The sequence below is a fragment of the Ochlerotatus camptorhynchus genome, unplaced genomic scaffold (assembly GCF_037179485.1).
Source record: "Ochlerotatus camptorhynchus isolate MF236.1 unplaced genomic scaffold, CSIRO-AGI_Acam_v1.1 ptg000082l, whole genome shotgun sequence".
In the NCBI taxonomy this organism is placed as follows: domain Eukaryota; kingdom Metazoa; phylum Arthropoda; class Insecta; order Diptera; family Culicidae; genus Ochlerotatus; species Ochlerotatus camptorhynchus.
The window spans coordinates 3,250,955-3,278,243 of record NW_027040572.1 but is presented as its reverse complement, the minus strand read 5'-3'; the positions used below and the strand labels follow the sequence as shown (position 1 = coordinate 3,278,243).

Genomic DNA, 27,289 nt, shown 5'->3' with positions numbered 1-27,289 from the left:
ACCCAAAGATGGTGTTAGTTTGCGCAGACGAGCCTTGAGTCATGAGAAAAGGGTTTCCTAAGTTTTGTTCGCAATAGCTGTTGTGCTCTTTTCTGTTGTTGGTCGTGATTTGTTCGATTTGTTGCGCTATTTGACAGTTCAATTGGTTCCCGAGATTCTATTCGCCAGACTATGAATATAGCGACTATAGATGGAAGATGCCCCCATCTGTTCGATGGTATTGTGATTGAATGGTCATTTGCGAGACATCGACGAAGGACACAAGCTTCTAAGAAAATTCCATTACAGCAAACCACATTAATTTAATTGATTTCTTCGCCAGTTAGTCGTCTGTCACTTCGTTTGTGTCAATAGGCTAGTCAAGTAGTGAGCCAATTTAAAATCGTTAGTTTCCACCGGTTGGTATACCTGTATATTGTTCAAATTTAATAAACAACATATAAACATCATATGCTTTACATATGCCAATGACCGTCATGTATACAGTGACACATAACAAAAAATCATAACAATAACTAATAAACAAATACTATAAACGAACTATATCCCGGATGGATAAACCATCCCACGAATTGTTTGGATGATACTCTCTTTTATAGTTATTTTATTAGGGATAATAACGACAATAATATTTTAATGATTCTGCATCGCTTCGTTGAACCCCCAGTGCGATTGTTGTTCATCGATAAAATTTTAAAACATCAACAATCGACGAAGCCATTGAACTGAAATTATTTTATTTTCTTTTAATGTTGCTGTCAAACTGTCAAGTGAGTCGAAAAAAAAATCAACACTCAAAGCGAAGCAAAACATTAAAATTTTCGCAAGTTTCGTTTATTATGGTCAATAAGAGAAAATTTATGTTGAAAATCGTGAAAAATTGCAGCTCCTTTTGAAAATTGTGATCAAGTGCGTATTCGCGCATCGAATTGTACAAAGACCTGCTGCAACCGGACGGGCTGCCGTCAAAGTGCTCAATTTGTGCTCATCATCCGCAAATAGAAAGAGTTAAAAAAAATTAACATGTCTGTGCTTTGGTGTGGTTTATAGTGTTTTTTTTCTCTGGTAAATAGAAGTGAAAACCAACTTTGCGCTTTTGAGCAATTCAAGCAATCGAAAACATACGACGTGATTCCGTCCCATCTGTCGTCGCTGAGAATCTGTGTCCAAGAGTGCGTGGATTTGATACATTTTTAAATCGAATTAGGAAGTAGTCTTAGCCACACAATGAATTCCGCCGGGAGTTTCCGTGGTTCCAGCGCCGCGAGTGGTAGGGAGCCCAACAAACGTTTCTCGATTCACGATGCCTTCGAGGAAGAAACGGATGAGGTAATCAAAGTTTACGGATCAACTGTGATATCAACGCCGATGCGGGCCAAGGCCAGATCCCCGGATGATGTGTCCATACGGGTACATCACGATCAGAGGTAAGCGGGCTTTTATTTGTGTGGTTTGTAATTACCTGGTAGATTTTGCTAGGAAGTAGGGTGCTTTGGCAATCACGAACCTAACACTAACAAAGAAGGAACCGGTGGACTGCACACCTCCCACGTCGGAATAGTGATTCCAGAATCTGGTTTTCTCTTTTCTTTTCCCTCACACTACCACTATCACCTCCCTTCCGTAATGGTGCTTGGGTCTATACGCTTCAACTTCCCCCGAACGTAAACTCAGGACGCTAAAGTACACCGATGATACCACCTCCAGGGATAGCGACTCGTTAATACAGGAATACGGCAACCTGTCCTCCAATGACACCTACACCTACTGTTGGCGCCATCCGAAAGTCCGTGAAAACTGGCGAACCGTACTAGCCGCCGCCACTCTACTAGTCATCGGAACCGGCCTGATAGCGATGGGAGCGTACGCAATCGCTGAACCACACAACGGGTCCCAGGCTGCCGTGTTCTTCGTAGCCGGATTCATCTGTTTCGTGCCGGGAGCGTATCACGTCGTGTACATCTGGCTGGCCGCACGGGGCTACCGGGGATTCGACTTCTACCATCTGCCTTTGTTCACGTAAGGCAATAGAAGAAGAAGCAGAAGCAGAAAATCGTTTTGCTGTACGAAGAAAATATACTACACAAGTTTGCTCATACTTCCTTCCCTCGGGAGAAGGATCGGTTTGAAGGGCTTGGAAGAACTCATTGAACATAAAACTCAGCATAATGAGATGTGATTAAACTGTAAGTCGGTTAGGTACCTTTTTTATTTTTCGAAATTTAATTAGACACAGTAGCTCTCTTTCTATCCAGTGAAGAGATTTGAGCTAATAAATTATTTTTTATCTTGTAACGGTTAGGCGATATATACACTCTCTTATGTATAGAAGTAATTTTCATAATAGAACTCAATATATTTTTATTCGAATTGAACAAGACTAATAACCTAATGCTCTCAATTGATATTTTGTCGAAAAATGTTAAGATGTGCTACTGTACTGGGTGTGGAGTTCTTGAGTGCTGCTCGTTATTTATTTTCTTTTCGGTAAAATTTAGGAGTGTTCATCCAGTTCATCGGCAAATATTGGGCATATTTACATTGCTAAGCAAATCAAAATTTCGGACATTGGTAAGATACACCGTCGCTTACTGAGCCACTGATTTAACTTTATGATAATTTTGGATTTGATAGCATTTTATAATGTTAACTCTCGAGCTGGGTTCAATGCAAAAATGGTACATGCATCGAAAGCTCTCAATTAATAACCGTGGAAGTGCATCTAGAACACTAAGTTGAGCGTTGGGAGAAATCTTCCATTTTTGTAAATAAGAAGAGAAAACATCTAAACTTTTCTGCAGTCTGCTGCAAATAACACGAAGACTTTTTCCTTTAGCGGAAATGCCTGTGTCATCAGCGAACAAAGATTTGTGGCAACCCTGATTCAAATCAGGGAGGTCCGAAATGAAAATGTCATACAATATAGTCCCAAGAATGCTACCCTGGGGGACTCCAGCTCTAAAAGGTAGTCGTTCAGATTTAGAATTTTGATAATTTACCTGCAGAGTTCTGTCAGTTAAATAATTTTGAACTAATTTCATAGTATAGAGTGGAAAATTAAACTTTTCCAATCTAGCAATCAAACCTTTATGCCAAACACTGTCGCATGCTTTTTCTATGTTTAGAAGAGCAACTCCAGTTGAGCAGCCTGCAGATTTGTTTGAAGGAATCAATCTTAAGAGTTGATGAGTAGTTGAATGCCCATGGCGAAATACAAACTGGTCATCTGCAAAAATTGCGTTCGTATTGATGTGAAGCATCTGTCTATTTAAAATCATCTTTTCAAAAAGTTTATCTATTGAAGAAAGCAAACTTATTGGACGATAGCTAGAAGCTTCAGCTGAATTTTTATCCGGCTTAAAAATTGGAACAACTCCTAAATGGAAACATTTGTTAAATAGTTTAATTTAAATTTCATGGCAGGATCGCGTGTTCTTTGATATGCCTCCTACGGACATTTTGCAGACGGAACAAGAGCCGAAGAGCGTCTTTTATTATAGATGAATCAAATTTAACCTCGCATTTTGGTACTGAGGCAGCTCTTGCATCAACTATAGAAGTAGTCAGAGATCCAAGAGCATAATTAACATCATATTTGGTTTGCAAAGGTATGTTTGGATCAAAGCTATATTCCATAAATGTTCGATATTGCTCCCAATCAGGTCTATGGTAATTGAAAGTAGAGCTGTTGGGATTAAAAATTATTTCTTGGGATATTTGAATAGTTACTGGAAGGTAATCAGCATGGGTGGCTACAAAGTTGACATGAATCAGTTAAGTCCAAATCAATCGTTGAGGGATTTCTTGCTGAAGAAAATCCTGTTGGGCTGTTTGGATATTGATTAGTGTAATAACCTGCAGAACAATCATCAAACCGAATATTACCATTGGAATTAGTTGGTACATTATTCTCAAAAAGTTAAATCACAGACAAACAGACGTAACTCTTCATTGTGTATCTTCGTACATGCATTTAACGGTTGATTTGAATATTATCAGTTCCGCGAACTACTCGCCGCAGCGCTGGCATCGGATCACTTTGACGTTTCTATACATTCTATAGAACTTTTATGCAATATTGTTTGCGAGCTAGCGAGCAAGCTTGTTTTCCGCGAGAAGCCCGAGAGATGTCGTTACTGAGGTCATATGTTTTGAGATACTATGTTTTCAAGAAAAACTTTTTCAAAGAGTTACGTCTGTTTGTCTGTGGTTAAATAGCTCGTTTTCATTATGAAGACATTGGCACGGATGAAGTCTGCAAGTAGGAGACGAAATACGCGTATCTGTCAAAAGATTAGCAATTATAACGGAATTTAAAGGAAATAAACCAACACACTCAAAGCTCTTCATAAAGGGATTCCGTTAAGAGGTTCGACAAATTTTAAAGATCATTTTCATTATCTTTCCCCTGCCCGGTGATTTTGATGGTTTGCGTTGGTGTCATATGGGTGGCGTAAAAAGGGCATAAGAAGGTTTGTTTACAAAAAGCTTGTATGCCCTTTTCACATGTTGTTCTTGATACGAGAAACGAACGGACCTCAGATGAAATACGCAATGCTTTCTGTAGAATTGGTTCAGCCCCTTAACGCAAATCATCCAAAACGATGATGTTAATAATTCTATCGAGCGTCATTAGCTGATCTGAGCTGACAAACGAGGTGGAAACATAGTCACCTTTAAGAGGTGGTACGAATATTGGTAAAACGTGGAAACCGAAGATTGCCTATTTCATACTAAACGAAGTTTCCTCTACCAACAATCGATTTGTAAATCCAAGATGGAATGGCTTATCATAGATATACAATACGGAAATGTAAACAATGACTACAATACGAAATTTGGATGCCAGTCATCAGCTGACGATGAATCATCCGAATTTTGAAAGCGTGGGCTCGAGCAATGCAATAATTATTCGATGTTTTTTTTTTTCGTTCAGTGCACAGTTTCACAGTTTCACAGAATTTTTGTTCGTTACACTTTATTTCAAAACTACCTACATTTGGGTAGAATCGAAGACAACATATCAAGAATACTGGCAACTCTGTCAGAATCCAAGCGACAGATACAGTAGTGCTGCGCTCGAGTGAAGCTGGAAGTAACGCTTTGATGTCTTCGGTAGAATACACCCTGATCGGTCAAAACTGAACCTACCTAAAAATAAGGGGGCGACACATCTAAATCTCAATTCTAGATGCTAAAAAAATCTCACACTAGCGAATAAATCTTCGAAAAATCTTCTTTAATTTCTCGCACCTACTTGCATCGCGCATCATCTTTTTGCAGGAATTCTTCAAAATCGTGATAAATCTTCTTTCTATCTACTCAGCGTACGCGCAGCTAACCACAGCAAAACAATATTTCCTGCATCGTAGATAGAGTCGTCCCCCTCGCCTAAAAATTGGTTAACTGTGTTGGGGACAAATTGAAAAAGTACATCACCGATATGAATCCGATCGACCAATGTAACTACATGTAGACGACTGCATCGATTGATTTGAGTTCATGTACTGATCAATGTTCATTAATAATGAATATTTAGTGTTCATTTTAAGTAAACATTGCCCCGCTCTCCTGTCAAATTTTCTTCAGTTCATGAACTCTAATTCATCGGTGCACTCGTCTATGGACGAGTGCACCGATGGATTTGAGTTCACTCATTTGAGAAAAAGTGACACAAGCTGCGGGCAATGTTTACTAATCATGAATACTAAATGTTCATTATTCATTTTTCATGGACATTTAGTGTTCATGATTAGTAAACATTGCCCGCAGCTTGTGTCACTTATTCTCGAGTGAGCAGTGGCGTCGCCTTAACCTCAATCTACGTGTGCACCAACTCTCAAAACATAAACAATTATCAAAATATTGCTTGCAATCGATAGATATCGAGTTAACTAGAAGATTAAGTGTGTTTTTCAACCGATTCGAGTATGAATATGGCATTAAATCTGTTTTTGAAAGTTGGTGCACAGGTAAAAAGTGAGGTTACGCGGCGCCACTGCGAGTGAGTGAACTCAAATTCATCGGTGCACTGGTCCATAGGTGTTCTAATGTGTAAAATTCATGATTCAGCCATGTTGGATTTTTGTATGGGACAGGAACCGAGTTTATTTACAATTTGCTCTAAAACCGCACTCGCCCATGTAGTGACAAAGTTGTTTTACCATGCGATCGTCGTTGTTCATTTGTCACTCTCAACACAGTTTACCTATTTTTGGGTAGATTCAGTTTTGATTGATATATATGGGTGGATTCTGTCCAAAATTGGGTGGAATTTAAAATAGCGTGGATACCAAGGGGTAAGTCACCCCAATCTTAGGTGATATTTTTTGTCACTTTGACGCAAGTGTGCCGATTGTGCCGGTCATAGAGCAAGCTGCGATTGTTTGTAAAATACCCATCCCGGCAACCCGGTATATCTGACACCTTGAATGTTTTGGTTTGAAATTGCAAGGATAAATGGGATCGAGGATGATGCGAGAAGTGACGGATGTGCGTAATTGTGGTGTTTTTGAAAAAAGTCTTGTGTTTTAGTGTTTTATAATGCCCTCAAAGGCAGACCAGAAACCTTGCCTTTCGTGATGTGAAAAGCATCGGTCAATCAGCGGCCGGAAAGAGTTGGAACCGGTGGGGAGCATTTTTTGAGACCGACTATAGAGGAAGATCAATAGACTTCTTTGGTTTGTTTTGTTTGATTTGCAGTATTATTTGAATTAAGGATACTAATGGGGTCTGATCAACTCCCTCTTTCTCTTGAGCCCACTCTAGAATCTACATTTCGTATTTAGATCTATAAGTGAAGTGCTGGTCTGAGTTGCTCTGGAATTTTCAATTACATTATGTTCCTGAATATACAGTCAAACAGCACGTAATGTTGTGAACGACTTCAATGGCAGTTGTCCAGTAGTGCTCCCATTTTATTTACAACAATCCAATGCCTACGAGATTGAGTCGAAGGTGTGTCGAAGGATGTGCCCAAGCTGTTCCGAATCTAATTTCGGCACAATGTGCTGAGTGACTTATCCCTTGGTGGATACTGTGTTTACTATACACGCTATTTATAAACTACCCAAATTTGAGTAGAATCCACTAAAATCTGGTCAAAAGTGAAGCTACTCAAAATTGAGTAAACTATGTTGGGAATAACAAGTTGACAAATGGACAACGTCAACCTTAATCCGATCGTTGTTATTCATTTACCAACTTGTCAATCCCAAGTTATTTTACTAATTTTTATAAGATCCTACTCAAATTTGGGTGATTTAGAAATAGCGTGTATCTGATAGCCCGGTCATACACGGCCAATGAGATCAACCCAAATTTGAGTTCAGTTAACCACTTCATTCGAGCAGTTAAAATGACGTTTACTACCACTCGAACTTTGAAATAAAACATTATTTTGAGATTTTTTCTTCTAGAACCACGAGAAAAGAGGCCAACATTTGTGCGTTTCATAAAAAAATAGAAATTAGTTGGTCCAGTTTTGTGAAATCGCTGGTAGAAAGTCACGCCAAAACTGCTTGACAAAGTGGTCAGTTTACTCATAAATCGTAAAAAGTGCAGTAACTCAGCGATGAGTAATTTGCCTCATGTTTTTCCTGGGTTTTCCAGGAAAAAAAATTCTCGAATATGAGAAAAGTAAAGATTGGACTATCTCTTTCGATTGCCACTACTCCTAAAATAAATAAAATTTTCGTTAATTTTTGACATGAGGCAAATTTATGTTTATGTCTGTTCATTATAGTCAATTTAACATATTTTCAGTCACTCATGACTTGTATTTTATTAAATTGGAGCCTGAAATAGTTAGTCTATTTTTATTTCATAACTGAGTTTTTCGAAAGTAGTTAAAGTTTATTTAAATTTAACTTAGCGGCGCCGATGGTGTAGTGGTACTCCAAAGGGCCCAGCTTCAATCCCAGTCGGATCACACCTTCCTTCGGAAGGGAAGTAAAGCCGTTGCTCCCGGTCCATGAGTTGATAAGTCGACAAGTAGGGTCCAAGTGTGGGAGTTGCCTTTCTGGCGTCGGTAGCATTGGTGCTCAGTACGGAAAATAAGATTGACCGAAATCAAGGAAAAACATAAATTTAAAGTATTCATCTGTTTGGACAGCTTTAAGCAATGATATGTATGGATTTGCCGATTGAAAATTGGGATTTCTGTAAATTGATTGTTTTCCGTCAACTCATCTGATGGTTTAAATATGTAAATTAAACATATTTTGGGGAAATATGGATTGAAAATTAATATATACAGCAACTATAAGGAACCCCACTAACATTGGAAATCCTATCCTAGCTCATATGAAATGAACACTCCTAAAAACTACAATTCATAAAATATGTTGAATCAATGATCTACCCAACAAGCATTGGATGCATAATAAGAGCTTATTCAGGCAAAAGTGGGCTTCTTCAGCTTAAAAGGGCTTATTCAGTCTTTAATAATTGTTTGTTGGGTACTTAAGATAGCTATTTTCCTAGGAATTCTGACCGTTTAAGAGACGAAAATGTTTCCGTAAATATTTCGCGTTTCTGCCACAAAAGTGACAAGAGTAAATCCATTTCCGCTTCGCTAAAAACCTGTGACACCCCAGTATTACAGCCTATTACCACCCACTACCGGTCACGCAAGGTGTCGCATGTGATAACGACTAAATATTGGTGACACCATGCCAAGTCAAGTCCGTCGCAATAGCGGCGAGCGGTTGGACGGTACGTTTCTACAGTCAAACTAGGTATATTAGTAGAATCGGCAAAAGCGACGCGGCACGCGAATCAAACGGGCAAACTGTGGATTTCTCCTCCAACCCACCCTAGCTACTGGATGGAAGACACCGCAGCCAAATAAAAAGTAGCGAATCGGAATGACAAACACAGCAGTACGAAAATGGTTAGCGGCTTATTAGCATTCTGCTGCCGGAGCTCTTCGTGATTGTTTGTGAGATCAACCTGCCTGCTCGAAGCAGTCGTACAGCCCTTTCGGAACCAAATTGTATAATTGTGCCATTGTCAGTTTTGATACTCGAAAAATTATAACCTGTAGAGAACTCATAAAGGGACATGAAGTCTTTCTTCCAAACAGTAACTTGCATGCATAACATACAACAGTTGAGATTTATGAAATTTGAATACATTGCATGACGAAAAACACCACATATGATAGAGCGAGAGAAAGAGAAACAATAGAAAATAAGCAATTTAAAACACGCCTAGTGAAAATGTCCACTTTTCCACCTCAAAGCACTCCCCCGAATCAGTATTTGCAGATGGAACAGGACGAGACTGGATGCGCGATTTATGAAATATGTACTACCGTATGGAACAGCTTTTTACTAACTGTGAAGCTTTTTACTGCAAATCTAACCTTGAAAGTGTATTCAAACACACACACACATACAAAACCCGCAAATTTAGAATTTTTGACCATATAGGCAAATACGAAGTGATACCCATAAGATTCACAACTGTACATGATATTAATACCTATATCGATAGCAAAACCTAAATCCCTATTTAAAAAAATAAGGCTTCCGCGATCAAGAAGACGCAAAACAAGTGAAAAAGTTTGTATTTAGGTAATTTTGTAGACAGGAAACTATTCGACATAACGACTTACCGAGCTACTTAACTTTGAGCTACGTTTACTTTTGGTACAACCGTATTTAAATAAAATATTTGCACTCTTTTTTTTCTCACTGGGACCTTGAGAATCTCAACCATTTGTATATGGATCGAAAGACGAATACAAAAACGAAAACATTGATTATTCGATCATCAAGCAACATAATAAAACTAAGTATTCGTGTACACACCTACCTTCTTTATATTACATAATAAACATGACAATTCATTGGACTGAGAGTGGAATTTTTCCTGTTTTGTTGAATTATTTTCAAATTTTAACAATCTAGAGTTGAGCAACATAACGGATAGCAAAGTCAACAACCAAAACAAATTGATTCAGCATTTTAACGGTAATACCACCGTCACACACACAACAAAAAAAACACTGTAAATGTACTGTTATGATTATGTTACGCTGTAGGCGTTGACTAGATTTAAAAAACAATATCTAATACGGCAATTAAACTATATAATTTAAGGATATACAAAATTGGATAAAGCTCGAATAAACATTTATAGAACTAGTAATTATTTCAAGTAACGTTGTAAGGAATTTGATTGCCCTGCGAAAGAAATTCCCAATGGCAGCTGGGCAAATGATGACATGCCTTGTTTCATTGTTTCATTGAATTGAAATAGGTACCGTTAAACGGGGGGAAGTTGATCACTTTTTAACGATTTAACCTGAATATTTTCCAACTATTTGGCATACAAACAAATACCTCTCAAACCTGTACCAGCAATTGCTTAGTTTTGAAATTTCAATTTCTGGTTTTTTTTAGAATTAAAATTAGATTAAAAACGAAGACTACAAATCAAGAAGACTGGCAACTCTGCCAAAAATCAGGAGACAGTAACGGCAACACCTCTTCTATGCAAAAGTGGAACCCGTGTATGATGGTGTGTGTTAATTCACGATTGCATTCACACATATAGGTAGAAATAAATAGCTGTCAATTGGGTTGTTTAACATCAATAAATATATCTCCTATATACATACAGCATCTGATAGAGCTCCGTTTTCTGAGAACAACTATATTTGTATCGATCCCGTAGACATTCATCTCGATTTTTTAATCAAGATTTAAAGTTTTGATCGTTGACACTAAATCTATTCGTTGACAGCTCGCTCCCATACAAAGCCCACCAAGGGGCGCTAAGACGGTGATTTTTGCTTATGTAATCGTGTTTATTTAAAATAGTTCCAGTGTGCCAAAATTGATGAAATTTAGGATTTCGGATCCATTTTTAATGTAGATAACGAATATGTATTTACCTAAATATCCCTAAGCAATCCAATTATTGGTTTTGTTATGATTGTTGTAAAAAGCGGAACGTTTCTTTCATTGCTTTATGCTGATAACGAGTAAAATTTCAACAGAAATTGAACAAATGCGTAAGTAAATTTGTGCTGAAAATTAAAACTATGGCAATGATGCCATTCACAATGATGGTAGGACTTTCCTCGATCATTTATTTGCTAACTCAGAATTATCTTCCACATTTCCTAAGCCCTTTAGTGATGCATTTGTGTGCATTTCAACCTTTCATATTCATTTTCTCCAACATTAGATCATGCTACGCCTTCCGTTGGATCGTGATGTAGTCATCGAATCTTTCTTCTTTTTGAATCCTTGAATTTTCAGCAGTTTCCGAATGACAGTAGTTCACTAAATGGTAATGGGAGCTTCCAATTCCTTATAATTGATTGCTTCCAACAGGCAGGGTAAACAATATTTCGGTTCATCGTACACAAGTAAAAGTTCTTTCACTAGGTATCGATCCAAGTTTCAATCATCTACTTGATCCACCATGACAAGTTTTTCGGTTTGGAGTTGGAAAACCACCGACTTGCTGTAATTAGGATACAAATTGCCGTGAAATTTTGTAGAGCAAAACAAAAACAACGAGTACCGTGTTATGATTATTCGTTTCGGTGGCATTAGGTCACACACACACAGTCACTGTTTATGAGCAGTCTCACTAACACTTGTGCTTCAAAGTTCCACCTTTGATTGACAGAGGCGCTGTTATTAGTGACGTTTGAAATTTGTATGGGAGAAGGGAACAGCTGCCAGTCTTCTTGATTTGTAGTCTTCGTTAAAAATGTAAATTATCAATTCTGGTGTGAAGTTGATCGTGCAGGTTTTTATGCAATGTAATATTCCGAATTTAACATTTATACTTGAGAGTTGGTTGAAAATGCTAACATGAAGCTTTAGTGTGATAATTTATTAGCTAGGCTAGAGAATGATCTTTAGAAGAGGGTAGTTGGATAGTTCCGTTAGAGTACGGTAGTATGAAAATTGAATAGAAGTTGAAAATGAGCGAAGGGCCATTAATGCGACTAGCTAATAAATTATCATACTAAAGCTTCATGTTAGCATTTCAAAACAACTCTGAAAATCGCAAACTTCGCGTATGAAGTAATATAAAAACATTCATTCATAGCAACTCAAGGCGGGAGTAGCCGTCAACAATGCTGATGATGGTACAGCACGCAACAACCACCCTACTGCTTTCTCTCTGAGATGACCACGTTGGTCATGACGAGAGGAGCAACACAATAATTGCGTAAAGAAGAACTGCATTATAACACACCATCGACTGGAAATCCTCTCGCAACGTGGGGCTTTAGGTAGTGATGAAACGTCGTTAGAACTATTCCCCAGCCGCGGTCAGTAATGAGCTGAAGGCGGACTCACATCTTTTGCCTGTAGACTTGAAGACATACTTCACTCCGCGCACATCGTACGGGTTAGGCAAAAGGTGTGCGTTTGTCTTTATACTGTCGCATTAATGGCCCTTCGCTCATTTTCAACTTCTATTCAATTTTCATACTGCCGTACTCTAACGGAACTATCCAACTACCCTCTTCTAAAGATCATTCTCTAGCTAATACATTATCATACTAAAGCTTAATGTTAGCATTTTCAACCAGCTCTGAAAATCGCAAACTTCGCGTATGAAGTAACATAAAACACTTTGAATTTATACATGATTTACATACTTTTGCTGGTCCGACGTCCCTTAGGATTTGACCTACATAACAATGTTGCGCCAACTAACTCGATCGCTGCCTGCTTGTCTCCTCAGTGTCCCACACTTCCTAGATCTTGCTCCACTTGGTCCAACCACCTAGCACGCTGCGTTCCTCTGCCTCTTGTTCCAGCCGGATTTGAGGTGAACACCATTTTTGCGGGATTATTATCCGGCAATCTTCCCGCCCATAGGGACTTTCTGGATACTGGATGGTGAACCAACCCATTAGAGTTGCGCCAGTTTGTGGTCCATTCTTCTACTCCAAACACCGTGCTTGCAGGTCCTCCTCGAGCATCGTCCATGTCTACGGGTGCAGTTTGGTTTACGCCGGGATCCAAAATACTTTTGCTTCTTCTTCTTCTTCGCATTTCAAGCTTATTGCATATCGCATATTAGCTTATTGCGTGCTCTCAACTTAGTGTTCTAGATGCACTTCCACAGTTATTAATTGAGAGTTTTCGATGCCTGTACCATTTTTGCATTGGTATAATTGTGTGGCAAGTCCAATCATACTTCTATGCCCAGGGAAGTCGAGAAATTTTCCAACCCGAAAAATTCCTAGACCGGACTGGGAATTGAACCCAGCTACCTCCAGCATGGTCTTGCTTTGAAGCTGCGCCTTTACCGACTGAGCTAAGGGAGGCCCCAAAATACTTTTGGGGCTTCGTAAATAGCAAGAGGAAAAATCCGTCAATTCCGCCCGACGCAGTTGATCTGGACACGTTCGAAATATTACCTGCAATGATTATCGGTGCGTCAAAAAAAAATCTGACAACACTGCTTGTTGATAAGTCCACGGTATATTCTAGCGGTTTACGAGTCTATTATCAGAACACCAGGGGGCTCATGACTAAATTGGACGATGTTTATCTGGCTGCGCTTGACGGGGAATATGACGTTTATGTATTCACGGAAACTTGGCTCGATGGGAGGATCAATTCAGTGCAACTGTTTGGTGACTCTTTTACTGTCTACAGATTAGACTGTAATTCATCCAACAGCATTCGTACTCGCGGTGGTGGTGTCCTTATCGCTGTTTCCAACGCATTCGCCTCCTGCGTAATCGGCAACGAACTATTTACTACAATTGAAGCGGTTTGGGTTAAGGTCAGCCTCACTTCGCGGAACATCCTCTGGAGCGGTGTATATTCCCCCTGAACGTCGACATGACTGCAGCACAATGCAGCTTCATCTGGATGCTACAGAATTTGCATCGTCCATGGCTGATATAACGGATGTGCTTCTTCTGCTTGGTGATTTTAATCTGCCTGGGTTTAGCTGGTCACTAGAGTGATGCAAAATTTAAAATTTTCGCTCCACAATACTTAAACGATTCCATATCGTATCCTGACTACCCTCTCAAAATTTGAACCCATTTGGTGAGAAACTGAGATGGCACAAACCATTTGAAGTTTGTATGGGAATTACTATGGTAAAACCAAGATTTTTGTTCATGTCTATCTAATAATTCACCACATCGGTCTGCTTCAAAAACTTTCAACTGTACTTGTAGAAAATTCTCCCAGCTACAACTTTGCTGAAGACCACTTTTTGATTAAATGCAAGGATCGAAAGTTATCAATGGTTCAATGCGCTGATGTCTTATGATCATGCTCAATCAACTGCTCAGCAGGCAAAATTGGTGTTTCTGGGGCTTTGAATAGGACACAAAAATCATGGCTACTATGTCACACTACAAAATACAGTGTTGCCTACAGAGCAGCTGCTTAATCATGTCATAAGTTTACCAATTTCTTAAATAATTAATAACATTTTCCTGTCTCGTTTTACATAGAAATGAACTTCAGCAAAGTTGTAGCTGAGAAAATTTTCTATAAGAGTGGCTATCGAACTGTTTTGTAGCTCAATATGGAAAAAGACTAGAAGGCAATGAACTAAAAGTTGGGATTTCCCATAGTAATTTACATGTAAACTTCAAATGGCTTGTGCGAAGCCTGTTTCTAACCAAATGAGCTGTAACTTTGGGAGGTTAATCAGGACCCGATTTGAAACCATTTAAGCACTGTGGAGCGAAAAAGTCAAATTTTGCATCAGTCTACTGGTCACCCTCAGGCCAGGGTTATGCGTTTCCAGATCCGATTACATCTTCAACTACTCCTGCCGGCCGCTTGCTTGTTGACGGCACAACTTTTCATGGACTGAGCCAGATAAACCCTGTTCCCAATTTCCAGTCTCGTTTTCTTGACTTGGTTTTTGTTAGCGAAAGTGCACTTCTGGGCTGTGTCGTCGCTGAAGCGCCTGACGTCATCGTTCCTCTTGACAATTTCCACCCTGCTTTGGATATATCTATCGCGAACGGATCTCACATTCGTTTTGATGAAACCATGACTGCCACTCGGCTCAATTTCCGGAAGATCGATTTCCGTTTGCTGAATTTTTTTTTTTTTTTTTTCTTTATTTTAGAGATTTTTAGCCTGAGGCTAGTTCATCTCTTTAGTCATGGGTGAGGCCTCAGAAGGAGAACCTCCTACGGAGTTGTTTGACAGAGTTTTAGCATAACAATTTGATCGTTTTCCTTAATGACTATCTAGGGTGACCACCATTATGAGGGTCAAAGATTCATCCCATGTGGTGTCCCTCCTGCTACTGAAAACTGTAAAATACAGCTTTCCTGGCTCTTCGCGAAAAAACAAGTTAAAACACATGGAACGATGACCTGAACGAGACGACACCGTGACGAGGTCCAAAGGCTCATCCCGTCCGGTGCCGTCCCGACAGCTAGCAGAAAACAAACAAACAAAAAACTGATACTAGCAACTGACTACAAAAACGGACTAAATTTGATGATACAAATTCGCCTCCCTCAGGAATACCAGGAGGGCGTCGGCAGCAGGCGAGTCCTCTCCGAGCAGGTTCCGGATGCTGGAGGTAATCCCGTAAGTCTCCCGGAGGTCCTGGAATTCCGGGCAGACACACAGTAGGTGTTCGACGGTTGCCGGAACGTGGCAGATAGTGCAGCTCCTGCGGAAGGGTCCTCCGCCGAAGTTGAGATATAGACGGCAGTGTCCAGTCCTCAGCCTCGAGAGTATCCTCTGGTCCGGTAGGTTTCGGAGGTCCGTCCATGCCTCCGTGGTTCCCTTGATTTTCCGGATGAAAGGCCCTCGAGTGCTGGCCCATTGGTCGGTCCATGCCTTCCGAACGGTGGCCTTAATCCACCGTCTGACGTCCTGGAGGGGAACTTTGTCGGTGAATCTGGGACCCGACGGTCCAGTTCCAGCGAGTTGGTCGGCTGCCTCGTTTCCGGGAATTCCGCAGTGGCCGGGTATCCACGCAAAAACGGTATTACTGGGTGCGTACTTGACAGTAGCCTGAATCCACGGGTGGGTGGGAGTTGCCGAGCAGAGCTCCTGGATAGCGCTGTACGAATCTGTCAAAATAAGAATCGGTTGATTAGCTGGTGACGTAGCCGCGTGGAAGATCGCGGCCGCTTCTGCCGAGTAAACGGAGCACTGCGGTGGTAGGCTGTTGCTGACGAGTATGCCACTTCCGGATACTCCGATGCCAACGCCCGTGTTGGATCGGGAACCATCGGTGTACCGGTGGGTGAAATCGGTAAACTTGGACCTGAGAAGCTCAGCTACTGTGCAACGTAGGGCTACAGAGTTGTCTCCTGCTTTGAATCGATTCTTGATCGCGTTTTCGATTATGAGTTTGGAAGAGAGCCAACTCTTCTCTCCGTGCCAGTGGATCCTAGCCACCGGGGGGAGGTCGATGCTGGCGATCGATTGCATGATTCTATCCCCCTCGTCGAGGAGGAAGACTCTGCCATTCCCTGCTGTTTTGGCGGCGAAGGATGCAGCTTTGTACAGCGTGGCGTTTATGATGCGGTACCGAAAGGGTAGAACCCCTGCTTCAACACACGCAGAATCTGCGGGGGTGGAAGGTAGGAGACCGGAAATGATCCGGATACAACTGTTGGAAGTCGGGCCAAGAATTTCCTCCTGCTTCTCCGATGCGATGCACGTAAGTTCGGTTCCGTACAGCAGCCGGCTGTCGATGATGGCTTGCGAGACACGGAAGCGAACTGCCCGGTTGTTGGATCGGTGTGGCCTGGAAATGGTCCTGACCAGATTGACCCTGCTTCTACAATCCTTCTTCACCTGGTTGAAGTGGGGCACGAAAGACAACGTGCGGTCCACCAGAACACCCAGAATCCGAACGGAGTTCCTAACGGGGATAGCTTGATCGGCGATCTTGATGGCGGCCCCGCTTACCCTGTGTCGGGACGGGCAGACGTGGCATCTAACACTTTTCCTGGCCGAGAGCTGGAAACCAGCTGTTTCGGCCCATTTCACGACGGCTGTGACGGCAGCTTGCGCTATGTTCCTGGTGCGGATTGTGGTGGGCCCGGTTACCACGATGAGTACGTCGTCGGCATACACAAAGATGTGCACGTTCTTGGGTAGCCGGTTAAAGACACCGTTCATCGCAATTAAGAAAAGCGTGACAGAGATCACGGATCCCTGGGGGACCCCCGTTTCTTCCCGAAAGCTGCTGGATTTGGCGTTACCAATGGCGACGCGAAAGGAGCGGTCGGTGAGGAAATTCCGAACGAAGTGGACCATGTGTCCCTTAAGTCCCCAACGGACGAGTTGGGCAAGCACGGCCGGAGTCCAGGTTCGGTTGAAAGCCTTGGAGATGTCAAGCGAAACGATTTCGGTGTGGTGTCCCTGGTCGAAGGCATCTTTCAGCACGTCTCCCAGTGTGGCAAAATAGGTAGAGGTGCCGCATCCTTGACGGAAGGCGTGTTGCCGGTGATCGAGCAAGCTATTCGTCTCCAGAAAGGTCTTCAATCTCCGGTTCACCATCCGCTCGAACACCTTGCTCATGCAGGAGGTGAGGGCAATGGGCCGGAACTTCGTCGCGTCTTTCGTTGTTTCGTTAGTCTTCGGGATCGGAATGACCAGGCTTTCCCTCCACGATGCTGGATAGGAGTCGGTGGTCCAAAGTTCGTTGAAGAGCTCAAGCATACGGACTTGGCCTTCGATCGGTAGGTGTGTTAGTAGGGGGTATCCGAGTTCGTCGGGACCCGCCGATTTGCCCTTGCTCTTACTGAGCGCAAACTGTAGTTCCTCCCAGGAGAAAACACCGTTTATCCTGGCGCTATCGTTGTCGACCGGTACGGGAAAGTTGCCAATCGAGGCCGGTGTGGCGTTGTTGCGGCGACGAAAGTTCTCGCCGTATCCAGGGATAGCTGAAAGCTCCGCGAAGTACTTCCCTAGCTCATCGGCAACGGCTACTGGTTCGGAGATGGTGCCATCTTCAGACTGCACCTGCAGCGGGCTCGAACGTCTTTTGCCACTGAGGGCGTTTACACGGCTCCAAAGATCTGCCGAGGACTGGGATGCATCTATGCTGTCGAGAAAGTTCGTCCAACTCTCCTGCTTGGCACTCCGGATCGTTTGCCTGCATTGGATGTGCAGTCCGCGATAACGTTCGAGAATGCCATCCCGGCCGGGATCGTCTGGCTTCGTTCTTCTCAGCTTACGGAGGGCCTTCCGTCGGACTTTCACGGCTGCCTTCGTTTCTTCGGTCCACCATCGAAGGGCTTTTCGTCCAGGGATGCTGCTGGTCTTGGGAATGGATGCGGCGGCTGCATCGAGGATTGTCTTCGTCAGGTCGGGGATGTTACCGGGACCCTGTTCGCTGATACCGGAGAGGATGGCGTTTCTGTACACTTCCCATTCAGCTTTGTCATACCTCCAGCGTGGCCTACGGGTGGTTACGGGGGCGGCTGCGGCATGTAGCTGTATCTGTATGGGATAGTGGTCGCTTCCATATAAATCCGAATTGGCGGTCCATTGAAACTTGCCAGCAACGTCTCGGCTGACAGCGGATACATCAATGGCGGTGGCATGGCGTCCATTGAAGAAGGTGAGTGCCCCGTCATTGAGCACGACAAGGTCTTCGCTTTCAAAAAGGTCCGCCAGAGCGGACCCGCGGTTGTTCGGTCTCGGACATCCCCAGTTGGGATGGTGCCCATTCATATCCCCGACGAGGATTCGTGGTTCTGGGAGCTTGTCGATGGCACTCTTCACTTGGTTGTTGAGGCCATTCAATCGGCCGCATGGCAGGTAGGCGCAGGCAACGGCAATGTTGACAGGGCCTTCTAGCTGGACGGCGATGAAGGGGAGATCGGACGCGACGTCAATCGGGTGGAAGGCAACCTCTCGTAGGACTCCAATGGCTACCGAGTGACGGAAGTTGCTACCACGCTGCATTATCCATGCGTATTTCCTTCCTAACGTACGGTCCATTTGTTCCACCGTCACTTTGTTTACCTCCTGCAGGGCGATCACCCATGGCAGGCTGTCTTGGCAGAGAAGTTCCAGATTGGCCAGGTGTTGGAAGAACCCGTTAAGGTTCCATTGAAGCAGAAAGTTAACGGGCTTTGGCAGGGCCGGCTTCGGGAAGGCGGTTGCCGAGTCGGTGCTTTCGCAGCTCATGTTGACGGAATGTCGAACGTCGTAGTGGCCAGAGGCGTTGATTTCATCCGTGTTGTCGGCGGTTTCGTTCGCATAGTCGGCGTCGGATAGAGACCCGCGATAGCCAGGCGGGGGAGTTCCATCGGACCCGGGTGTCGAAAGTACGGCAGCGGAGATTGCCGATGGGTTTAGAACGCGGACCGAATGAAACAGAGCCCCACCAGAGGCAGGTGGAGGCGTTCCACCCACCCAAGGCAGGGATGTTCCAACGGGAGAAAGAAATTTTGGATGGTTCCGTTGCTTCGTCGATGCGTGGCCGGCAGATGTTGACCCTTCTTCGTTTCCGTTATCCTTCGGGGAATGGGAATGACGTCCCTTTTCCGTCCCGATCCTCGCAATCAAAGAAGATCCCTCGTTGTCCTTAGGGGTATGGGTGTTTCCACCCTTGTCCGTCCCTCTTCCAGGCAGGCCCCGGCTCCGGGGGGTTACCATCAGTTCCGGTGTGGGAATGGCGTCCGCACCGATGGGGCCCCGAATACCGGGACCGAATGCTGGGCTCTTCTCAATATTTTTCGTCCTGTGGTCGCAGAGGGTACCCGCCAGTTCCGGTGGGGTCCTATCGTCCGCACTGTCGGTGCCCTGCGTACCCAAGGCACAGATTTCTTCATCTGGATAGCCTGGGCGCCGGGGGGTTACCAAAGGTTCTGGTTCGGGTGTAGCTTCCAGTCCAATGGGGCCCCGGCTACCCGAGGCTAATCGCAGACACGGCTGATGATGGTGGCTGGAGTTTGATCGTGGTGTGGTAATAGCGTGGTCCTTTAGAATAGTCCGGGTGGATGGCGTGGGTGGCGTAGACATTGGAAATAGTAGAAGAAGTTGCTACTACGTCCGTTTCTCCTTTGGTGCGTTCGTTTTGTCCGGTGATTTAGGAGATTTTAGGAGCGGCTTCAGTATTTTGGGAACTTGGGCTGAGCGAGGGGGTCGCCGTGAGTTATCAAGTTCCGAGATGGGGCGCTTGTTTGTTTTTGGCGTTGAAAAGTTGGGCAAAGGAGTGTCAGGTTTCTTAGCAGAGTTCGGGCTGTTGTCTGGCGTGATTGTTGTGTCGCTGGCTGCATCTGGGGAGAAGACGTCACTACTGATGTCAACCACGGAGATATTCGGGTTGTCCGAGAGGCTCGAACTGGCAGGAGCTGTTGCAGTTTCGGTAGAAGGTGCTGTAGGAGAGACAGTCGGAATAGAGGTACTGGGTTTGCTGACTGAAAGACTGTTGGAGGACGTTTGCTGAAGCGTTCCTTGTCCCGGATCAACTGGAACGTGTTGAATGACCTTGATATCGATACAACAGCCGCTCGCTATAATAGTCTTTTGCGCGACTGTGTTTGTGCTTCAGTACCGAAGTGCCTACCTCCAAGAAAACCGCCCTGGTCTAACGCTACTCTCCGCAACCTGAAACGAGTGCGATCTAGAGCTCTCCGTGCTCTCACTCATCGACGATGTACCCTTACCAAGCGAAATTTTTCAATTGCCAGCAATGATTATCGCCACTACAACAAGCTTCTTTACAAGAGGTATGTAATTCGTACTCAACATAATCTGCAATGCCACCCCAAGGTATTCTGGTCGTTTGTGAATACGAAGAGGAAGGAAACTGGACTGCCGTCAAAAATGTTTCTCGGCAATGACGTAGCATTGACAACTGAGGACAAATGCAGCCTATTTGCTAGGCACTTCTTAAGCGTCTTCTCGAATGACTCCCCATCGCAAGCAGAAATTGAGCGAGCCGTCCGTGATGTGCCAACCGACGTCGTAAACATGAATGTTATTGCCGTAGATGTACAAATCATCATTTTCACCAGGTCCGAGTCTTATTCCATGTGCTGTCCTAAAAAAATGCTCCGATATCTTAGCTGCTCCGTTGTCCTTGCTCTTCAACCTGTCACTTCGTCAACAGAAATTTCCCGCACTATGGAAACGCTTTACTATGTTCCCTGTTTTCAAGAAAGGAGACAAACGCAATGTTGAAAACTACCGTGGGATTACCTCGCTTGTGGTTGAATCTAAGTTGTTTGAGTCACTGATACATGAGAGATTGTTTGCATAAGTACATGTCAACATGGTTTCTTTATTGGCCGCTCCGTGGAAACTAATCTCGTCAGCTTTACGTCGTTCTGTATGGAAAATGTATGCAAGCAACTTCAAGTGGAATCCATCTACACTGATCTTAAAGCTGCGTTTGATAGAGTTGTGCACGACGTTCTGCTAGCAAAGCTTGAAAAAATTGGATGTTCTGTTTCCTTCTGCAGCTGGCTTAGATCGTACCTCGTGCAACGTGAAGTTACTGTATGCATTGGAAACTACTCATCGTACTGTTTCTCGAACAGATCAGGAGTTCCACAGGGTAGCACTTTGGGACCACTGCTCTTCTCTTTATTTGTGAACGATGTAACGTTTATTCTACTGCGTGGAGGTAAATTGTTTTTTGCCGATGACTTGAAGATTTATCTAGTCGTTCGAGGCTATGCCGACTGTTTAGAACTACAAAACCTTCTTGAAATCTTTAATGATTGGTGTGAACGTAATTTTATGGTCCTGTGCGTCTCAAAGTGCTGCGTAATTAGTTTTCATCGAACTAGGACTGCCGTTTTGTTTGATTATAACGTTGCTGGGACTGCAGATCACGTTAAAGACCTCGGTGTCATGTTGGATGAAAAGCTCACATACACTCGCCACTTCTCAACCACGATCGACAAAGCTAATCGTCAGCTTGGATTCATGTTCAAGATATCTAAGGAATTTCGTGATCCTCTGTTTTTTAAAGCCCTTTACTGTTCATTGGTACGCTCACTACTGGAATTCGCTTGTGTTGTCTGGAATCCCTACCAAGCAGTATGGAGTGGACGATTCAAAGCTGTTCAACGCAAATTCGTCAGATACGCACTGCGCTATCTTCCATGGAGTGACCCGCTGAATTTACCACCGTATGCTGACCGCTGTCGTTTACTGAGTTTGGATACTCTTGCTAAGCGACGAAACATATCGCAGGTCGTCTTCGTTGCTAAAGTTTTGCTCGCAGAATATGATGTTCCTGAGTTACTGGCCAAAATTAATCTGTATACTCCTGCCCGAACACTCCATCCGAGAATCTTGCTACATGAAGTAGTACATGCAACCAACTATGCTGCAAACAGTTCCTTTGTCGCCATGATTCATCAATTCAACGAAGCCTCTGACCTATTTGACTATGACATCAATGCCTCCAGGTTTCGTCATCGTTTGCTGTCGGCCAATTTTTAATTTTTAATGAGTGACTACATTTAGTGTTTCATTAAGACTATCAAGTCAGATGGACTATAATAATAATAATAAATAAATATTAAAAAAGTTGAAGAGTTCATTTGCTCCTGGCCCGGATGGAATTCCTGCTGTTGTTCTCCGTCGCTGTGCAAACGCAGTAGCTGAGCCGTTAGCCTTCATTTTCAACCGGTGACCGGCGAGATGTCAGAAACTACCGTGGGATAACCAGCCTTTCTACCGCTTCGAAGCTATTCGAGATCATCGTCAGCGATCATATTCTGCGTGCTACAAAGACCCACATTTCGACCGATTAACACGGATTCATTCCCGGCAGGTCCGTAGCTACTAATTTGTTGGATCTAACTACCACCTGTTTTATGGCTATGGAAGAAAAAGTGCAGGTAGACGTAATCTATACGGACCCGAAGGCGGCTTTTGACAAAATCGACCACAGAATGTTACTCAGGAAATTAAATCATGTGTCATGGTTTTAATCGTATCTGACTGGCAGGGTGGTGCATATTAAGCACGGATCTAGTGTTTTATCGCCATTTGCAAGCACGTCCGGCGCCCGGCATGGGGCCGTTCTATTTGTCATATTTTTCAATTACGTTGCATCTTCACTTGGCTGTAGATTAGAGTGATGCAAAATTTGAAATTTTCGCCCCACAATACTTAAACGATTCCAAATCGGATCCTGACTAACCTCTCAAAATTTGAAACCATTTGGTGAGAAACTGAGATGGCGCAAACCATTTGAAGTTTGTATGGGAATTACTATGGTAAAACCAAGATTTGTGTTCATGTCTATCTAATAATTCACCATATCTGTCTGCTTCAAAAGCTTTCAACTGTACTTGTAGGAAATTTTTGCAGCTAAACTTTGCTGAAGACCACTTTTTGATTAAATGCAAGGATCGAAAGTTATCAATGGTTCAATGCGCTGATGTCTTATGATCATGCTCAATCAACTGCTCAGCAGGCAACATTGGTGTTTCTGGGGCGTTGAATATGACACAAAAATCATAGCTACTATGTCACACTGCAAAATACAGTGTTGCCTACAGAGCAGCTGCTTGATCATGTCATAAGTTTACCAATGTCTTAAATAATTAATAACTTTTTCCTGTCTCATTTTACATAGAAACGATGTTGAGCAAAGTTTTTGCTAAGAAAATTTTCTATAAGAATGGCTATCGAACTGTTTTGCAGCTCAATATGGAAAAAGACTAGAAGGCAATGAACAAAAAATTGAGATTTTCCATAGTAATTTACATGTAAACTTCAAATGGCTTGTGCGAAGTCTGTTTCTAACCAAATGATTTGTAACTTTGGGAGGCTAATCAGGACCCGATTTGAAACCATTTAAGCACTGTGGAGCGAAAAAGTCAAATTTTGCATCAGTCTACTGTAGATGCAAGCTCATTTATACTGATGATCTAAAGATATATGTGGTGGTACGCTGCATCGAGGATTGTCTTCACCTGCAAATGTTGCTCAACATGTTTGTTCACTGGAGTCGCTTGAATAAACTTGTCATCAGCATCGCAAAATGCCACGTGATGACCTTCCATCGTTCCAAAGACCAGATAATTCATGAATAGATGATACTGTGCTGGATAGGGTGGACCATGTGACCGATCTTGGTGTTGTGTTGGATTCGAAATTCCATTTCCATTACGCATCGATTATATCCCAGGCAAACCGTCAACTTGGCTTTATCACCAAAATTGCCAAGGACTTCACGGATCCACACTGTCTAAAAGCGCTATATTGTTCCATTTTGTGACCGATTCTAGAAAACACTTTACTCGTATTGGCTCCAAACGACGTTACATGGAACCTAAGAATCTGGCGAGTCCAAAAAAGGTTCATACGGCTTGCTCTCAGGAAACTACCATGGCGTGATCCGTCTAACCTTCCAGCGTATCCCGCTAGATGCCGTCTGCTTGGTCTTGAAACGCTTGATCGAAGACGAAAATTACAACAAGCTACGTTTGTCGTTAAATTACTCAACGGTGACGTCGATTGCTCCTATCTTCTATCGCTCCTTGACTTCCGTGCTTCAGGTAGGATCAGTGCTGCAAAATATCAATATCAACACCTACAAAATGCTGAACTTCTCTAGCCTCCTGATCAGGGCCCCACAAAGTCACTTTCAATCGAAAATCGTCAAGCGACGATGAAGCTGTAAACTTTCAATTGAAAGTCATTCTGTCTTCTCACATCAACAGAACCACTTTCGATCAGTTTTCATGCTGTTTGTGTTGGCTTGACTCGTGTTCATTTCTTCTTTCATTGTCAAATGAACTTACTTTTGCATTGAAGCGAAGCTGTTCGATCCAAACTCGCGCTCGTTGATTGTTCACTCGGTTCATTTAAGCGTATGCGCATAGATCTGTGCACGTGGATGTCAAATTTATCATTGTCGGTGGCATGTTTACCCATCAATGTGTGTATTTTTTGAATCGGGGTGACGTCTAGAGATCAAAAATTAATATGCGACGCTATTTATAAATCCAATATGGCGGCTTCCAGTTTAATATAAAGTAGGAAATACTGTCAAATACCTATCAATAAAGGTATTTTAGGAATCGGGATGATGTCTAGAGGATGAAAATCGATATTCGACGCCATTTGAAATCGAAGATGGCGGCTTTCGACTTAAGAAAAAGTGGAAATACAGACCAATACACATCAATATTGACATTTTTGTAATCAGTATGAAGTCTACAGATCAAAAATTGATATGCGACGCCATTTACAAATCCAAAGCTTCCTATTTGAGAACAAATGGGAAATATTGTCAAATACCCATCAATATATGTATTTTTGGATTCGGGATGGCGTCTAGAGGCCGGAAATTGATATCCGACGCCATTTTGAAATCCAAGACGGGGACTTCCGCTTTACGGAAAAGTGTCAAATACCGTAAAATATGGTTATTTTCAGAATAGAGATGAGGCGTAGATGCCGAAAATTGATGTCACACCGTCTTTAAATCCAAGATGGTGGCTTTGGTTCAGAGAACCTGTGAAATACTGTCAAATACCGATCAATGTGGGTTTTTTTGGAATCGGAGTGACATCTAGAAGCCAGACATCGATGTGACGCCATCTTGAAATTCAAGATGGTGGCTTCCGATTTCAGAAGATGATGGCCTACAAATGGCACCGAATACCGATTTTCAGCATCTACGCGTCGTGGGAATCGGAAAGGTCCCCGTTCCGAAGAAAAAACCCTGATATTAGGGTATCTGACACTTTATATGAAACCTGATGGCCGCCATATTGGATTCCAAAATGGCATCGGATATCGATTTTCGGCATCTACACGTTGTCCCCGTTCCGAGAATAACCATATTGTAGGGTATTTGACACTTTCTGAATCCTGATGGCCACCATATTGTATTCCAAAAAAGCGTCGGATATCGATTTTTGACATCTACGCTTTATTCCCGTTCCTAAAATACCCATATCTTAGGGTATTTGACACATCCGAAAACCAATTTTCACTATTATGAATTCCAAAAAGGCGTCGGATATCGATTTTCAGCATCTACGTGCCATCCCCGTTCCGAAAATATCGAGGAAAATATCCTATTATGGCCGCCATTTTGGATTCCAAAATAGCGTCGGATATCGATTTTCGACACCTTCGCGTCGTCCCCGTTCCAAAAATACCCATATTGTAGGGTATTTGAGACTTTTGCTGACCCCGATGGCTGCCATCTTGGACTCCAGAATGGCCTCGTTAATTTAATTTTCGTTTGACATAAAATAGAATATTATTACTACATATAATCCGGATACCATCCCTATCGGCAACCGATATTGTGCGGATACTATATTTTTATGCTTGACGACGCGATGCGTGATGCGTGACAAGTCGAATGAGCCCGAATGGAAGTGAAAGTGGAAAAAACGAAGGAAGCAGTTTCCGAGTCATTCATTGCGTCAATTGAAACAAGTCTTTGCTTCAAATGAAATGAAGCACTTGACGAACGAAACAAGCGATAGTCAAGTCATGTTTGAAAGGAGGAATGTTCATCGTGACTGGATAACAAGAAACACAATGACTTACACGAAAATGATATTGCTCGAAATGAAGCGATTCTGCGGAGAGTTCATTTTCTTTTCTTTGTTTCGAAAATGCATAGCCCTGCTTTACGATGTCAATGTCATTTGTGCACTGACATTGATATTATAACTGGGCGAACTGATACTGATATCAGGACTCCTGATATCAGTATCAGTTCGTCCAGTTATAATATCAATGTCAGTGCACAAATGACATTGACATCGTAAAGACGCTTCTTATCCCGGAAAAAGTGAGCTTGCTATCTTCGCTTCTGTTTATATCGCTCCACCTTTTGACGGGTACCTTGCTGCAGCATCATCACCCGTGCTGCATTCTTCTCGTCTATGATTGTCTGACCCCAATCGTTTCGTCGATTCCGTTCCACAAACCCAATGGCACCCTTCTGCTGCGCTGATAATGGATGCTTTGACACTATCCCAGTAGTCCTCAAGAGGGGTTTCGGTTAGCTCTCCCTCATTCGGCAGCGCTGCTTCAAGGTACTGCGCGTAGTCAGTTGCGACTTCGGGTAACTTGAGTCGTTCCAGATTGTACCGTGTCGGGCCTGTCTTTGGCGCACTTTTATCATTACAAGCTAGTGGTCCGAATCGATGTTTGCCCCGCGTTAGGTGATATCCGAGAAGTGTCTTCCATTAATCAAAACGTGGACGATTTGTGATTCTGTCTGTAGTGGTGTACAGGTGTACCAATATGGGAGGCTGTGCTGGAAATAGGTACTCCGTATGGCGTAAACTGGTGAGCGCTGAACTTTCCGATAGCCGGTCTAAACTCCTCCTCATGGC

At 43.0% G+C, this 27,289-nt stretch overlaps 2 protein-coding genes across 3 annotated transcripts; one reads left to right on the top strand and one right to left on the bottom strand.

The window, feature by feature from the left end:
• Window positions 1-789: 789 nt before the first annotated feature.
• On the top strand, window positions 790-3,176 carry LOC135698106 (transmembrane protein 134). 2 transcript variants are annotated; one of them, XM_065217958.1, is made up of 2 exons: window positions 790-1,427; window positions 1,708-3,176. In XM_065217958.1, the coding sequence occupies exons 1-2, from the start codon at window positions 1,228-1,230 to the stop codon at window positions 2,021-2,023; spliced, it is 516 nt and encodes a 171-aa protein (XP_065074030.1). In that variant the 5' UTR covers window positions 790-1,227; the 3' UTR covers window positions 2,024-3,176. The 2 variants fall into 2 exon arrangements, with proteins under 2 accessions (XP_065074030.1, XP_065074029.1); XM_065217957.1 differs by having other exon boundaries at window positions 1,675-3,176.
• Window positions 3,177-15,464: 12,288 nt separating this feature from the next.
• On the bottom strand, window positions 15,465-19,973 carry LOC135698067 (uncharacterized). Its single transcript, XM_065217927.1, has one exon. The coding sequence runs from the start codon at window positions 19,971-19,973 to the stop codon at window positions 15,465-15,467; it is 4,509 nt and encodes a 1,502-aa protein (XP_065073999.1).
• Between the last annotated feature and the right edge of the window lie 7,316 nt (window positions 19,974-27,289).

What these genes read in the sequence shown, in the direction of transcription:
- LOC135698106 (XM_065217957.1), top strand. Translation starts at nt 1,228, where the DNA reads ATGAATTCCGCCGGGAGTTTCCGTGGTTCCAGCGCCGCGAGTGGTAGG. An exon ending in CGGGTACATCACGATCAGAG is followed by an intron (nt 1,428 to 1,674) that starts GTAAGCGGGCTT and finishes ACGTAAACTCAG; the next exon opens with GACGCTAAAGTACACCGATG.
- LOC135698067 (XM_065217927.1), bottom strand. Translation starts at nt 19,973, where the DNA reads ATGTCTACGCCACCCACGCCATCCACCCGGACTATTCTAAAGGACCAC.